The 17,758-nt window shown below is 40.0% G+C and overlaps 1 protein-coding gene across 2 annotated transcripts in view; it reads left to right on the forward strand.

Annotated features, from left to right (window-relative positions):
• LOC133543808 (cysteine protease ATG4B) overlaps positions 1–17,758 on the forward strand; it is a 53,492-nt gene that overhangs the window by 34,663 nt on the left and 1,071 nt on the right. For both annotated transcript variants that reach the window (XM_061888606.1, XM_061888605.1), the window contains exons 7-12: positions 5,375–5,454; positions 5,519–5,715; positions 9,565–9,643; positions 9,715–9,860; positions 9,963–10,019; positions 10,110–10,203. In XM_061888606.1, coding sequence (XP_061744590.1) covers positions 5,375–5,454; positions 5,519–5,715; positions 9,565–9,643; positions 9,715–9,860; positions 9,963–10,019; positions 10,110–10,203 — 653 coding nt within the window. The remainder of the gene's footprint in view (positions 1–5,374; positions 5,455–5,518; positions 5,716–9,564; positions 9,644–9,714; positions 9,861–9,962; positions 10,020–10,109; positions 10,204–17,758) is intronic.

The raw sequence follows: 17,758 nt of genomic DNA on the forward strand, positions 1-17,758 counted from the left end.
GCATACTTGACATATTACTGTTGTCTGTTCAACATCTTCCCGCTTGAAGCCAAACCACCGCCAGACGATGTACCCCCTGCTGTTTTTCTTGGGAAATAATTATTCCTTTATTTGTTACCAGATTCGCACCTTCTTTCTCTCGTATAACCACTCGCACCTCTCCGCTAGCATCACAGCTAACTTTACCACGCTGCTACCTGTCTGCTCAGCAAGGGCGTATGACGTTGCACGCGCGACAGTATGTGACGTATGTAAGAAGGTGCGCTTGTTTTATGTCTCTGTGAGAAGGAGTAACAAGAAAGACTGAAGTGTAATGCCCACAGCTAAAAGCAACTGCGTGAGAATGTATACTCCAATATCACCACGGCGTGGCGCGGTTGGGAGAGTGGCCGTGCGCAACCCGAGGGTCCCTGGTTCAATCCCCACCTAGTACCAACCTCGTCACGTCCGTTGTGTCCTGAGCAAGACACTTCACCCTTGCTCCTGATGGGCGCTGGTTAGCGCCTTGCATGGCTGCTCCCTCCATGTGTGTGTGAATGGGTGAATGTGGAAGTAGTGTCAAAGCACTTTGAGTACCTTAAAGGTAGAAAAGCGCTATACCATTTAGTCATTTTCTATATCGCACAGAGACAAACCCGCGATGTATCGAGTATATTCCATATATTGCCCAGTCCTACGCCATATGCTTAAAATGAGCAAAATGTGTACATATTACACGTTGTAGTGTGGTGTTTTTCAACCTTTTCTGAGCCAAGGCCCATTTTTTTTTCATTGAAAAAATCGAGAGGCACACCACCAGCAGAAAACATAAACAAATGAAACTCAGCAGCCGATATTGACAGTAAAAACTCTTTCTTGGATTTGAATTCAAACAATAACCAACCATGCATGACTATAGCTCTTGTCTCAAAGTACTGTCACACCACATCCTGTTTTATTTGGACTTTATTAGTGTCTTCCTGTGTGTAGTGTTTTACCTCTTGTCTTGCGCTCCTATTTTGCTAGCTTTTCCTGTTTTGTTGGTAATTTCCTGTCAAAGTTTCATGCCTTCCTTGAGCGCTATTCCCCGCACCTACTTTGTTTCAGCAATTAAGGCTATTTAAGTTGTCGCTATCCTTCTTTGCGGAGACATTGTTGATTGTCATGTCATGTTCGGATGTACTTTGTGGACGCCGTCTGCTCCACACGCTGTAAGTCTTTGCTGTCGTCCAGCATTCTGTTTTTGTTTACTTTGCAACCAGTTTAGTTTTGTTTTGCTTTGCTTTCCCTGTTTCAATGCCTTTTCTTAGCGGCACTTGCCTTTTATCTATTTTTTGATTTAAGCATTAGATACCTTTTTACCTGCACATTGCCCCCCACATATTGTAATCACGACAAACCATATTCCCGACATCGACAAAGCAATTAGCTACTTGCTGCCACCTACTGATATGGAAGAGTACAACATGGTTACTCTGCCGCGCTCTAGACAGCACCGACACCTTTGCACACATTTGCAGATTATTACTGGTTTGCAAAAAATACTTTTAACCCAAATAGATGAAATTACATACACTAGTACATACATACACAGTGGTTGAAAAAAGGTTTTAATGAATGTTTCTGTAGATATATATTTGCAGTATCTCTGAATGTTTTTTTAGAGCGCTTTATAGGCAGAATAGATCAAAATCCTATTGCGAGTTGACTTTTGCATGCGATTATTTATGAGTTAGAATACATTAAAAAATAAAAACATATCTTGTCTCACTCAAAGGTTGTGAATGTTAAGTTCAATTTCCCCAAAAAGTGCAGTTCCCCTTTTATGTGTACGGTTAATACTGACCTTCCATGAGGGAGATGGGTGATACCAATACCGATCACATGTATATACTGTAACTTTTATTGTTACTGAGTGCTATTGACAGCGTACCAATATATACACAATATTGAATATAGTTCCCAATTCTCTTTTAAGATATATTATTTTTTGAGAGAAACAAAGTCAATAGTTATAAAAGTCAACAACTTCAGGAAAAACATTTTTTTTAAATTTTCTTGAAGGAATCAATAAAGTACTATCTAACTAAAGAAATGTAAAAACTACAACCCCCGTTTCCATATGAGTTGGGAAATTGTGTTAGATGTAAATAAAAACGGAATACAACGATTTGCAAATCCTTGACAACCCATATTCAATTGAATGCATGACAAAGACAAGATATTTGATGTTCAAACTCATAAACTTTATTTAACTTAGAATTTCATGGCTACAACACATGCCAAAGTAGTTGGGAAAGGGCATGTTCACCACTGTGTTACATCACATTTTCTTTTAACAACACTCAATAATCGTTTGGGAACTGAGGAAACTAATTGTTGAAGCTTTGAAAGTGTAATTATTTCCCATTCTTTTTTTATGTAGAGCTTCAGTCGTTCAACAGTCCGGGGTCTCCGCTGTTGTATTTTACGCTTCATAATGCGCCACACATTTTCCATGGGAGACAGGTCTGGACTGCAGGCGGGCCAGAAAAATAACCGCACTCTTCTTTTAAAAAAACGCTGTTGTAACACGTGCTGAATGTGGCTTGGCATTGTCTTGCTGAAATAAGCAGGGGCGTCCATGAAAAAGACGGCGCTTAGATGGCAGCAGATGTTGTTCCAAAACCTGTATGTACCTTTCAGCATTAATGGTGCCTTCACAGATGTGTAAGTTACCCGTGCCCTGGGCACTAATACACCCCCATACCATCACACATGCTGGCTTTTGAACTTTGCGTCGATAACAGTCTGGATGGTTCGCTTCCCCTTTGGTCCGGATGACACAATGTCGAATATTTCCAAAAACAATTTGAAATGTGGACTTGTCAGACCACAGAACACTTTTCCACTTTGCATCAGTCCATCTTAGATGATCTCAGGCCCAGAGAAGCCGGCGCCGTTTCTGGATGTTGTTGATAAGTGGCTTTCGCTTTGCATAGTAAAGCTTTAACTTGCACTTACGGATGTAGCGACAAACTGTATTGAGTGACAGTGGTTTTCTGAAGTGTTCTTGAGCCCATGTGGTGATATCCTTTAGAGATTAATGTCGGTTTTTGACACAGTGCCGTCTGAGGGATCGAAGGTCATGGTCATTCAGTGTTTGTTTCCGGCCATGCCGCTTACGTGGAGTGATTTCTCCAGATTCTCTGAACCTTTTGATGATATTATGGAGCGTAGATGTTGAAATCCCTAAATTTCTTGCAATTGCACTTTGAGAAACATTGTTCGTAAACTGTTTGACTATTTGCTCACGCAGTTGTGGACAAAGGGGTGTACCTCGCCCCATCCTATCTTGTGAAAGACTGAGCATTTTTTGGGAAGCTGTTTTTATAGCCAATCATGGCACCCACCTGTTCCCAATTAGCCTGCACACATGTGGGATGTTCCAAATAAGTGTTTGATGAGCATTCCTCAACTTTATCAGTATTTATTGCCACCTTTCCCAACTTCTTTGTCACGTATTGTTGGCATCAAATACTAAAGTTGATTATTATTTGCAAAAAAAAAAAGTTAATCAGTTTGAACATCAAATATGTTGTCTTTGTAGCATATTCAACTGAATATGGCTTGAAAAGGATTTACAAATTATTGTATTCTGTTTATATTTACATCCAACACAATTTCCCAACTCATTTGGAAATGGGGTATGTACAATCCATCAAAATAAAAGTACAAACACGCCATTAGACTGTACAACTCCTCTCTGGGGGGGGGGGGGGGGGGGGGGGGTACTAGGATGACAGGGGATACAAAACAATAACAGTGCAATACTTTTTTTATAACATGTTCACTATTGCCTAGTTTCTCTTGTTATAGTCTTATTTACAGTTATATTTTTATTCCCATTGTTGCTTTTTATTTGTATTCTTATTGAAATATTTTGCTATTTTGTTTCCCATTATACCCCCATTATTTACTTTTTTCTTTTTAAATTCCATCTCAATTCTGTACACTGCTGCTGGAATTTTAATTTTACTGAGGGAACTTCTCCTAAATGAATCAATAAAGTATTAACTATCTATCCATCCATCCATCAAATCATTTGATGTTTGCACTTAAAGTCCTCCTGTGTCCAGGGAATTATTCCCTGAGTTTGTCCAAAAAACAATAACAAAAAAAACCTAAAAAAAAAAAAAATATATATATATATATCACTCTAGTATCGATCATATACGGATGCTAGCCTTGGTATCGACACCACCAAAATATGGATGACCCATTCTCCCTGATTTTGACAATACTGACACACCAACAGTTGTCATGTTATCCTCTCTATGACTCTTATTAATCTACTTCCTGCCATTTACTATACTTACTTTATTCTTAAAGTTTACTAAGCACTTATGCACTGATAGATAGATGGATGGCTGGATAGATAGGGCTTTATTGATTACTTCAGGAGAGTTCCCTCAGGAAAATTCAAAATGTTAATTAATTAATGATGATGTTAATGAAAGCTAATTTAGCATTTATCTTAGCTATTAGTTCTGCTCCTGGATTGCTCATGCTTAGCAGCTTCCTCCAGTGATAAGGCTACATAGTAATGATACTTAAGATACTACGAAATGCAGTTTTTTTGCTGTCACACAGGTGATTATTATTATGACCTTAAGACAGCTGGTTCACACTGGAATGGCGATCCACTATTAGCTGCTGGTCACACAGGTGATTCTTATTATTAACTTAGGAGAGCGGCTCCACACTGTGTATGGCAATACACTATTAGCTGCCAGCCTCTTGTCAGCCAAGGGACTATAAATAAATACAATATCGGGCGGTATAGCTCGGTTGGTAGAGTGGCCGTGCCAGCAACTTGAGGGTTCCAGGTTCGATCCCCGCTTCCGGCGTCCTAGTCACTGCCGTTGTGTCCTTAGGCAAGACACTTTACCCACCCGCTCCCAGTGCCACCCACAGGGATTTAAACGTTACTTCGATATTGGGTTTCACTATGTAAAAGCGCTTTGTGTCCCTAGAGAAAAGCGCTATATAAATATAATTCACTTCACTTTAGTCAGAGGGGATCGTCATTAAAAGGCGTTAATTGAAAATCATGTACATTTTGAGAGTAGTTGTAGGTCATATTTTAACATGGCTTTAAGTGTAAAAAGAAGTGAAGCCCTGTTAATAAAAGTGTAAAATGTTTAACTTTGCCTACAAGTTAGGTTAGCTCATGGGGATGCTGGAGTTTTAACTCTTTTAAATGTGAGCCCGTTACCTTATTCTTCGTCTTAACACAACTTGATGCGTCTAAATGGTGTTTTACAAACAAGGCAGTCGAGAAGAAGAAATAGAAATGGATATCCTGCTGCAATATTCATGCCCGAGCCGGCGTTAAAAGCCCTTTTACTTCCAGGAAGCTGGCCGTGTTCGATACCTGGAGCAGACTGGTGGTGCACGTGGCCATGGACAACACGGTGGTCATCGAGGAGATCAGTGAGTCACTTCGCAAAGAGCGCCAAGATGCAGAAAGTGACCACGGTTTTGTTGCCCGCGACAGAGCGCCTGTGCATGCCCTGGCTGGACGCCGTGGGAGCATGTGGCGACTCGGGGGCCACCGGCGGGCTCAACGGCTGCATGGAGGGCGCCTGCGCTCTAGTGGAGGAGGAGACGGCGCTTTGGAGGCCGCTCGTCCTGCTCATCCCGCTCAGGCTGGGACTAAGCGACATCAACGAGGCCTACATCGAAACACTCAAGGTGATGACACGCACAGGAAGTGGAGAAAATATGGATGAATATGAGTAGTCCTGGGGAAGGTTTTATTGTCAGGTTCAAACACCAAACTATCTATTGCACAAGACAAGAGGAAAGAATCAGCCGGACACAGAGTTTTACATTTTTCTCTATTTTGGTGGATTTTTCACTTTTTGGGGTGTTTTCCTGTAGCAGTTTTATGTTTTTGTTTACTCTGTAAGCCAGTTCAGTTTTAGTTTTGTTCTGCACAGCCTTCCTTAAGCTTCAATGCCTTTTCTTAGGGGCACTCAGCTTTTGTTTATTTTTGGTTTAAGCATTAGACACCTTTTTACCTGCACACTGCGTCCCGCTGTTTCCCACATCTACAAAGCAATTAGCTACCGGCTGCCACCTACTGATATGGAGGAGTATAACGTGGTAAGGCTGCTGATCTAATGGATTAGATTTATATAGCACTTTTTTAGACACTCAAAGTGCTTCACAGAAAAGTGAGAATCCATCATTCATTCACACCTGGTGGTGGTAAGCTACTTTCATAGCTACAGCTGCCCTGGGGGAGACTGATGGAAGCGTGACTGCCATCTTTAATTATCTAAATAAGGGCATGAACAAAAACAATGGCACTGGCTGGAAGAACCCTCCATCCATCCATTCTCTACCGCTTGTCCCCTTCGGTACCTCGGGGGGCGCCGTAACCCATCTGAGCTGCATTCGGCCGGAAGGCGGCGTACACCCTGGACAAGTCGCCGTCTCATCGAAGGGGTGAAGGAACCATTGCTTGCTTGAGACTTGGCAATGTTTTACTTCTTGTATTGTGCTCCAATTTTGTTGACTTCTCCAGTTTTGTTGGTATTTTCCTGTAGCAGTTTCATCTCTTCCTTTGAGCGATATTTCCCGCGTCTACTTTGTTTTAGCAATCAAGAATATTTCAGTTGTTTTTATCCTTTGTGGGGGACATTGTTGTCATGTCAGTTCGGATGTACATTGTGGACGCCGTCTTTGCTCCACAGTAAGTCTTTGCTGTCGTCCAGCATTCTGTTTTTGTTTACTTTGTAGCAGGTTCAGTTTTAGTTTCGTTCCCCAAGCTTCAATGCCTTTTCTTAGGAGCACTTACCTTTTGTTTATTTTTTGGTTTTAACATTAGATACCTTTTAACCTGCACGCTGCCTCCCGCTGTCATCTTCATATTGTGATCACGACAAACCATGTTCCGACATCTACAAAGCAGTTAGCTACCTGCTGATATGGAAGAGTATAACATTGTCACGCTGCCAAGCTCTAGACAGCACAGACACTCCACAACGGCACATTATTTGCTGAGGTGGGTAGTAACGTGCTACATTTACTCCGTTACATCTACTTGAGTAACTTTTGGGATAGATTGTACTGCAAAGAGTAGTTTTAATGCAACATACTTTTACTTTTATTTGAGTATATTTATGGAGAAGAAACGCTACTTTTACTCCGCTCCATTTATCTACATTCAGCTCGCTACTCGCTACTGATTTTTATCGATCTGTATTCACAAACAGTTGAAAATAATAATCAAAGTACAAAAACAGTATAAAAACTGTACAAAAAAGCGCCAGGGGGTTGTAATTTCAAAGTAACCAAAATAGAATGCAAAAAAAATACATATATATATATATATATAAAATAAACAAAGTGCAAAGCCATAGGCTCACTCAATCTCAGTAAATAACTTAAATTTGGAACACAGCATCATCGTTTTCACAGCTTTTTGGTTGTTAGAGTGTTTTAATGTAGAGTTCTAAATCTTTTTTAAAGGCACAAAAAACAGGTCGGGTATTGAGAAACTTACATTTATGAAGATAAAACTTAGCCAATAGTATAATAATTTTCCTGAAGGAACTCTCCTGACGGAATAAATAAAGTACTATCTAATCTATCTAATCTAATCTATCTAATGAGGTTGCAAAGGTAAAATTCATTTTCAAATTTTATTTCAATATAGTATAAAACCATCCATCCATCTTCTTCCGCTTATCCGAGGTCGGGTCGCGGGGGCAGCAGCCTAAGCAGGGAAGCCCAGACTTCCCTCTCCCCAGCCACTTCGTCTAGCTCTTCCCGGGGGATCCCGAGGCGTTCCCAGGCCAGCCGGGAGACATAGTCTTCCCAACGTGTCCTGGGTCTTCCCCGTGGCCTCCTACCGGTTGGACGTGCCCTAAACACCTCCCTAGGGATGCCCGAACCACCTCATCTGGCTCCTCTCGATGTGAAGGAGCAGCGGCTTTACTTTGAGTTCCTCCCGGATGGCAGAGCTTCTCACCCTATCTCTAAGGGAGAGACCTGGAAACTCATTTGGGCCGCTTGTACCCGTGATCTTATCCTTTCGGTCATGACCCAAAGCTCATGACCATAGGTGAGGATGGGAACGTAGATCGACCGGTAAATTGAGAGCTTTGCCTTCCGGCTCAGCTCCTTCTTCACCACAACGGATCGGTACAACGTCCGCATTACTGAAGACGCCGCACCGATCCAAAAATAGATTATTTAATGTACGGTATATTATTGTTTTAGTTGCTTAAGAGATATTCCTAGCTCTGAAATTGTTCATTGCTATTCTTATGAGGTTGGGCATTACTTGTTGTTGTCATCATTAAACCAACAGGTTACTCATCAGTTACTCAGTACTTGAGTAGTTTTTTCACAACATACTTTTTACTTTTACTCAAGTTAGGGCTGGGCGATGTTGGCTTTTATTAATATCGCAATATTTTTATGCCATATTGCGATATACGATATACAGTATATTACGATATTTTTGCCCTAGCCTTGAATGAACAGCTGATGCATATAATCACAGCAGTATGATGATTCTATGTGTCTACATTAAAACATTCTTCTTCATATTGCATTAATATATGCTACTTGTAAACTTTCATGCAGAGAGGGAAATCACAACTAAGTCAATTGACCAAAAGTGTATTTATTAAATACTCTTCATTCTCTCACGGGGGACTTTTTAAATGAAAGAACAAATTAATAGTGTTGCTACCTTTTTGTAGTAACACTTCTGCTGCATACTTTGCATATTGCTGCTGAATATGTTCCCACTTGAAGCCAAACCCCCACCAGATGATGGATCCTCTGCTCTTTATTTTGGGCATTTATTGTTCTTCCTCCATTTGTGATCAGTTTCGCACCTTCTCTCTCTTGTAATGTCACAAGCTCCGCTCTGCTTGACCTGCCTCAGCTAACGTTAGCCATGCTGCTACCTCTCTGCTCGGCGAGAGCGTACGACGCGCGAAAGTATGTGACGTATGTAAGAAGGCGGGCTTGTTTTACGTCTCTGTGAGGAGAGACGAGAAGGAGTTAGAAACGCCTGTGGTGTAATGCCCGCAGCTAAAAAGCAACTGTGTGAGAACATATAATTGAATATTACAATATAGTCATTTTCTATATTGCACAGAGACAAACCTGCGATATATGGTTTATTTCTATATATCGCCCAGCCCTAACTCAAGTAAATATTTGGGTGACTACTCCTTACTTTTACCTGAGTGATACATCTCTAAAGTAACAGTACTCTTACTTGAGTACAATTTCTGGCTACTCTACCCACCTCTGATTATTTGTAGATTATAATTACTTGTTTGCAAAAAATATTTTTACCCCCAGTAGGTGAAATTACATAATCTCACAGCACACTAGTGTGCCGAGCACAGTGCTTGAAAAATACTGTCCTACATGACAGAGAAAGATTGAGAATGATAATTCGGTTGTCTTCTTTAATTCCTGATTAATTAAGGGTGTCCAAGTACTTTTTGTCTTTACTTGATAACATTTGCCACGTCCGAAAGCTAAAAATAAAGTGCTCTTCTCTCCCAGCAATGCTTCATGCTGCCTCAGTCGCTGGGCGTCATCGGTGGCAAACCAAACAGCGCTCACTTCTTCATCGGCTACGTGGGTACGTGGCCCCCCCTCCCCCGCCCGTTTCCCGTCCATTCCGCCGTCGTCCTCAACGCTTTTTCCCTCCAGGGGAGGAACTCATCTATCTGGACCCGCACACCACGCAGCCGTCGGTGGAGCCCTGCGACGACGGCCAGGTGCCCGACGACACGTACCACTGCCAGCACCCGCCCTGCCGCATGCACATCTGTGAACTGGACCCGTCCATCGCCGCGGTGAGACCGCCACTTTGGAAACTTTACAGGCCTCCCAGGAGGGGGCGCTCCTGCCACGTCGTACGCCGGAGTGCTGTAACAAGAGTTCTCGCCTTCCCGCAGGGTTTCTTTTGCAGGACGGAGGACGACTTTGACGACTGGTGCATGCGCATCAGGAGGGTATGTCAACACTGCACCGCTGTGTCGCTGCCTGTGTCCCAGTGTAACACTGTGTGTGTGTGTGTGTGTGTGTGTGTTTGTTTGTTGTAGCTGTCGTGCAACCGTGGTGGCTTGCCTATGTTTGAGCTGGTGGACTGTCAGCCGTCACACATGGTCAGTGTGGAAACCCTCAACCTGACTCCAGGTAAGCGTTTCAAGTACAAAAGGAGCTCTAAGTTAGGGATGTCAAAGTGGTTTTCATGGAGGGCCACATCACAGTTATAACTGCCATCTGAGGGCCGCTTGTAACAGTGAATAATGGATGGATTTCATTAATAATTATATTAATTGTTTAAAGTCGGGGCAGCATGGTGAGAGAGGGGTTAGTACGTCTGCCTCCCAATACGAAGGTCCTGGGTTCAATCCCGGGCTCGGGATGTTTCTGTGTGGAGTTTGCATGTTCTCCCCGTGACTGCGTGGGTTCCCTCCGGGTACTCCGGCTTGCTCCCACTTCCAAAGACATGCACCTGCAGTGTTTCCCACAGGTCAGGTATATATTTGTGGTTGTGTGGTGGGGCGGCGGCGATTACCAAGAAGAACGCGGAATTAGAATATAATTACAACACTTTATGTACATGATTATATACATATTTATATAATATTTACATATTTATATAATATGTAACTACCAGATCCATTCACAGACAGAGTCCCATTGCTTTTATGAGCGGTTGAGCGAGTCAAAAGCCGAAAAAAAAAATATATATATATATTTTTATTTGTGGCGGCCGTAATTCTTTTGTAGCGGGAAATAAATGTGTGGGAAACCCTGACCTGGGGATAGGTTGATTGGCAACACTAAATGGTCCCTAGTGTGTGTGAATGTTGTCTGTCTATCTGTGTTGGCCCTGCGATGAGGTGGCGACTTGTCCAGGGTGTACCTCGCCTTCCGCCCAATTGTAGCTGAGATAGGCACCAGCGACCACAAAGGGAATAAGAGATAGAGAATGGATGGACGTTTAAAGTAGACTGTCCATTTTACAGTAACATTTTTACATTTACCAATTTTTTACTGTAAAATATAGTGTTTTTTATTTTTATTTTATGGTAAATGAGAAAACAGTACCACTGTTTTTTTGGGACGGGGTTTACAGAAAAAGCTGTCAGCTTAGTCGCCAGAATTTGTTTGTGTTGAATTGAGATTGGTTTTTACAACATGATATTTTGTTCATGGAAAAACAGTACAAGTTCTTTTTTTATTCTGGCAACTTACCTGCCAGTTTTACTACCGTAAAAACAAATGTAGCGTCTTTCCATTTACAGTAATAACCCGTTAAAAACAAGATTTTACAGTAAAGATATGGCAGCTCAGTCAACAGAATTTTACAGCAACATTTTTTTTTTTTCAATTTACAGTAATATGCTGTAAAGAACACAGTAAAATGTATTGTCGTTTTTGTTCATTTGATGGATAGTTTGCTGTAAAGTTAAGTATTTTTGTTGAGACAAAAATATGTTTGGAAAGTATGATAATATACTGTAATATTTGTTGCAATATTGGACACTATTCAAGTTTGAAAGGTATGCTATTTCAAGTAGTAAATTAATTTTTTCTGTCAAAATGAAAACAAATAATGACATTTAGTGAGAAAATATGAAGTACTTTATTGACAAATAACATTTCCTGGTATTTGTGGGCCAGATGAAATGATGGGGTGGGCCACCTCTGGCCCCCGGGCCTTGACTTTGACACCTGTGGCCTAACACACAACCTGGCACAAAACAAACAAATCCTCAAAGCACAAGCAATGCAGGGAAAAACCGTGATTGACAATTATCGGCGCCGATATTTAGCATGTTTATGCAGCGTATATTTCGGAGTATAAGTCGCACCTGCCGAAAACGCATAATAAAGAAGGGGAAAAAAAAACATATATAAGTCGCACTGGAGTATAAGTCGCATTTTGGGGGGAAATTTATTTGATAAAATCCAACACCAAGAATAGACATTTGAAAGGCAATTTAAAATAAATAAAGAATAGTGAACAACAGGCTGAATAAGTGTAGGTTATATGAGGCATAAATAACCAACTGCTATGTTAACCTAACATATTATGGTAAGAGTCATTCAAATAACTATAACATATAGAACATGCTATACCTTTACCAAACTATCTGTCACTCCTAATCCATAAATCCCATGAAATATTCTTCCTCGATGTCGCTACTAAACAACTCTGCCAACTTCAGAGGTATGCGCCACTTCCTCTATTTCACTACGTCCAGCTTGTAATCTGCAGTACATGATTTCCTTCACGGTGCCATTTTTGTTCAGCCCTTCTCAGTTTTTATAAGTTACCGCCAACGATGAAAGGATCTATTTTAATAGCTACGGCAGTAGCATAGAGCAGTTAGCATTCCATGACCCACAATGCACTTCTGGCATGACCCTCCCCCCAATTCCTTATTGGTTGACGTTTTTGTGACGATTACTGACATTTTCTTCGTCTCTTCCGCGAATGAGATAAATAATATTATTTGATATTTTACGGTAATGTGTTAATAATTTCACACATAAGTCGCTCCGGAGTATATGTTGCACCCCCGGCCAAACTATGAAAAAAATTGCGACTTATAGTCCGAAAAACACGGTATGTAGATCTGTATCGACCATTTATTTTACAACTCTGACAGAAGATACTGTATTTACACATATGATACCAGTATTTAGTATATTAAAAAAAAACTATTTCTTCCTCTCCCTCCTGAAGTTACAGAAGTTATTGCAACTTATGTTTTTTTTTACATTTTAGTTTAAAAAAAAAATCTAATTTCATGCATGAAAAAATGGTGTAATAATAGTATTCACTGTTAAAGTGTGTAAATAATATGTATCAGTAAAGTATTGTTACTTGTCTTACTAAATGTATTCTTTCTTTCTACTTTGGGAGAAAAAAATATATTATTCCATGCAATCACAAATTATGTTAACTTAAATATTACTAATTGATGATCAACATTCAAACCATTTTTTAAATAGAAAAAAATACTACTACTAATAATTGTGCAATGTAAAAGTAGCAATAGATTTCATGGTCAAATTGTGAAATGTACTGCTTTTTACAGCATTTTTTTCTAAATGAAAAAAAATGTACCTTTTTTACTGTAATAAACTGTGGTGCTGTTTTGGCATTTACAGTAATACACCCCAAAATTTACACGTGTGCCAAAATTTTACTGTAAATTGGTAGGTTTTTTTACAGTAAAAAAAATATGTAAATTTTACATTAAATTCTGGCATTTGAGCAGACTTTTTTTTTTTTTACCATAAAAAAGCAGTACTGTTTTTCCATTTACAGTAATATACACTACATTTTGAGGTAAAGTTATTGCAACTAACCAGGGTCTTTTTTTACATTTTACTTTTAAAAAAATGTAATAAAATGCATAAAAAATGGTGTAATAATAGTATTCACTGTTAGAAGCGGCCCAAGAAAGTGTGTAAATAATATGTATCAGTAAAGTATTGTTACTTGTCTTACTAAATGTATTCTTTCTTTCTATTTTGGGAGAAAAAAAAAGTACTCCATGTAATCACAAATTATGTTAATTTAAATATTACTAATTTTGCAAAAATATATGATCAACATTCAAACCATTTTTTAAATGGAAAAAAATACTACTAATTGTGCAATGTAAAAGTAGCAATAGATTTCATGGTCAAATTGTGAAATTTACTCTGTTTTTTACAGCATTTTTCTCTAAATGAAATTCTTTTTAAACTTTTTTTACTGGTGCTGTTTTGCCATTTACTGTAATAATACACCCAAACATCTACACGTGTGCCAAAATTTTACTGTAAATTGGCAGGTTTTTAAATTTACATTAAAAAAAAACAAATGTAAATTTTACAGTAAAATTCTGGCAACTGAGCAGACTTTTCTTTTTTTTTTTTTTACCATAAAAACAGCAGTACTGTTTTATCATTTAAAGTAATATACATTACATTTTGAGGTGAAGTTATTGCAACTTCCCAGCGTATTTTATTACATTTTATTTAAAAAAAAAATGTAATAAAATGCAAAAAAAAAAAAAAAAAACCACTAATAATAGTATTCACTGTTAGAAGCGGCCCAAGAAAGTGTGGAAATAATATGTATCAGTAAAGTATTGTAACTTGTATTACTAAATGTATTCTTTCTTTCTACTTTGGGAGAAAAAACAACTACTCCATGTAATCACAATTTAAAAATTAGTAATCATCAAACATTCAAACAATTTTTTAAATAGAAAAAAATACTACTACTAATTATGCATTGTAAAAGTAGCAATAGATTTAATGGTCAAATTGTGAAATTTACACTGGTTTTTACAGCATTTTTCTCTAAATAAAAAAAGGTTTTTACTTTTTTTACTGGTGCTGTTTTGGCATTTACAGTAATACACCCAAAAATCTACATGTGTGCCAAAATTTTACTGTAAATTGGTAGTTTTTTTTTACAGTAAAAAAACTATGTAAATTTTACATTAAATTCTGGCATTTGAGCAGACTTATTTTTTTTACCATAAAAAAGCAGTACTGTTTTTCCATTTACAGTAATATACACTACATTTTGAGGTGAAGTTATTGCAACTAACCAGGGTCTTTTTTTACATTTTACTTTTAAAAAAATGTCATAAAATGCATAAAAAATGGTGTAATAATAGTATTCACTGTTAGAGGCGGCCCAAGAAAGTGTGTAAATAATATGTATCAGTAAAGTATTGTAACTTGTATTACTAAATGTATTCTTTCTTTCTACTTTGGGAGGAAAAAATAAAGTACTCCATGTAATCACAAATTATGTTAATTTAAATATTACCAATTTTGCAAAAATATATGATCAACATTCAAACCATTTTTTAAATGGAAAAAAATACTACTAATAATTGTGTAATGTAAAAGTAGCAATAGATTTCATGGTCAAATTGTGAAATTTACTGTTTTTTACAGCACTTTTCTCTAAATGAAATTTTTTTAAAACTTTTTTTACTGGTGCTGTTTTGCCATTTACTGTAATAATACACCCAAACATCTACACGTGTGCCAACATTTTACTGTAAATTGGCAGGTTTTTAAATTTACATTTAAAAAAAAACAAATGTAAATTTTACAGTAAAATTCTGGCAACTGAGCAGACTTTTCTTTTTTTTTTTAACATAAAAACAGCAGTACTGTTTTATCATTTAAAGTAATATACATTACATTTTGAGGTGAAGTTATTGCAACTTACCAGGTTTTTTTTACGTTTAAGTTAAAAAAAAAAAAAAAAAGTAACAGAATGCATTAAAAAATGGTGTGATAAAAGTATTCACTGTTAAAAGCGGCCCTCAGGACCCAAACATAAGTGTCATGTGTCTGGGGCCAAACATAAGTGTCATGTGTCTGGGGCCAAACACAACTGTCATGTGTCTGGGGCCAAACATAACTGTCATGTGTCTGGGGCCAAACACAACTGTCATGTGTCTGGGGCCAAACATAACTGTCATGTGTCTGGGGCCAAACACAACTGTCATGTGTCTGGGGCCAAACACAACTGTCATGTGTCTGGGGCCAAACACAACTGTCATGTGTCTGGGGCCAAACATAACTGTCATGTGTCTGGGGCCAAACACAACTGTCATGTGTCTGGGGCCAAACATAACTGTCATATGTCTGGGGCCAAACACAACTGTCATGTGTCTGGGGCCAAACACAACTGTCATGTGTCTGGGGCCAAACACAACTGTCATGTGTCTGGGGCCAAACACAACTGTCATGTGTCTGGGGCCAAACACAACTGTCATGTGTCTGGGGCCAAACACAACTGTCATGTGTCTGGGGCCAAACACAACTGTCATGTGTCTGGGGCCAAACATAAGTGTCATGTGTCTGGGGCCAAACATAACTGTCATGTGTCTGGGGCCAAACATAACTGTCATGTGTCTGGGGCCAAACATAACTGTCATTTGTCTGGGGCCAAACATAACTGTCATGTGTCTGGGGCCAAACATAACTGTCATGTGTCTGGGGCCAAACATAAGTGTCATGTGTCTGGGGCCAAACATAAGTGTCATGTGTCTGGGGCCAAACATAACTGTCATGTGTCTGGGGCCAAACATAACTGTCATGTATCTGGGGCCAAACATAACTGTCATGTGTCTGGGGCCAAACATAAGTGTCATGTGTCTGGGGCCAAACATAACTGTCATGTGTCTGGGGCCAAACACAACTGTCATGTGTCTGGGGCCAAACACAACTGTCATGTGTCTGGGGCCAAACACAACTGTCATGTGTCTGGGGCCAAACACAACTGTCATGTGTCTGGGGCCAAACACAACTGTCATGTGTCTGGGGCCAAACACAACTGTCATGTGTCTGGGGCCAAACACAACTGTCATGTGTCTGGGGCCAAACACAACTGTCATGTGTCTGGGGCCAAACACAACTGTCATGTGTCTGGGGCCAAACACAACTGTCATGTGTCTGGGGCCAAACACAACTGTCATGTGTCTGGGGCCAAACATAAGTGTCATGTGTCTGGGGCCAAACATAAGTGTCATGTGTCTGGGGCCAAACATAACTGTCATGTGTCTGGGGCCAAACATAACTGTCATGTGTCTGGGGCCAAACATAACTGTCATGTGTCTGGGGCCAAACATAACTGTCATGTGTCTGGGGCCAAACATAAGTGTCATGTGTCTGGGGCCAAACATAACTGTCATGTGTCTGGGGCCAAACATAACTGTCATGTGTCTGGGGCCAAACGTAACTGTCATGTGTCTGGGGCCAAACGTAAGTGTCATGTGTCTGGGGCCAAACGTAAGTGTCATGTGTCTGGGGCCAAACGTAAGTGTCATGTGTCTGGGGCCAAACATAAGTGTCATGTGTCTGGGGCCAAACATAAGTGTCATGTGTCTGGGGCCAAACATAACTGTCATGTGTCTGGGGCCAAACATAAGTGTCATGTGTCTGGGGCCAAACATAAGTGTCATGTGTCTGGGGCCAAACATAAGTGTCATGTGTCTGGGGCCAAACATAAGTGTCATGTGTCTGGGGCCAAACATAAGTGTCATGTGTCTGGGGCCAAACATAAGTGTCATGTGTCTGGGGCCAAACATAAGTGTCATGTGTCTGGGGCCAAACATAAGTGTCATGTGTCTGGGGCCAAACATAAGTGTCATGTGTCTGGGGCCAAACATAACTGTCATGTGTCTGGGGCCAAACATAACAGTCATGTGTCTGGGGCCAAACATAACCGTCATGTGTCTGGGGCCAAACATAACCGTCATGTGTCTGGGGCCAAACATAACCGTCATGTGTCTGGGGCCAAACATAACCGTCATGTGTCTGGGGCCAAACATAACCGTCATGTGTCTGGGGCCAAACATAACCGTCATGTGTCTGGGGCCAAACATAACTGTCATGTGTCTGGGGCCAAACATAAGTGTCATGTGTCTGGGGCCAAACAAAACTGTCATGTGTCTGGGGCCAAACATAACTGTCATGTGTCTGGGGCCAAACATAACTGTCATGTGTCTGGGGCCAAACATAACTGTCATGTGTCTGGGGCCAAACATAACTGTCATGTGTCTGGGGCCCAAACATAACTGTCATGTGTCTGGGGCCAAACATAAGTGTCATGTGTCTGGGGCCAAACATAAGTGTCATGTGTCTGGGGCCAAACATAAGTGTCATGTGTCTGGGGCCAAACATAAGTGTCATGTGTCTGGGGCCAAAC

The sequence above is a fragment of the Nerophis ophidion genome, linkage group LG26, assembly GCF_033978795.1.
Source record: "Nerophis ophidion isolate RoL-2023_Sa linkage group LG26, RoL_Noph_v1.0, whole genome shotgun sequence".
NCBI lineage: Eukaryota > Metazoa > Chordata > Actinopteri > Syngnathiformes > Syngnathidae > Nerophis > Nerophis ophidion.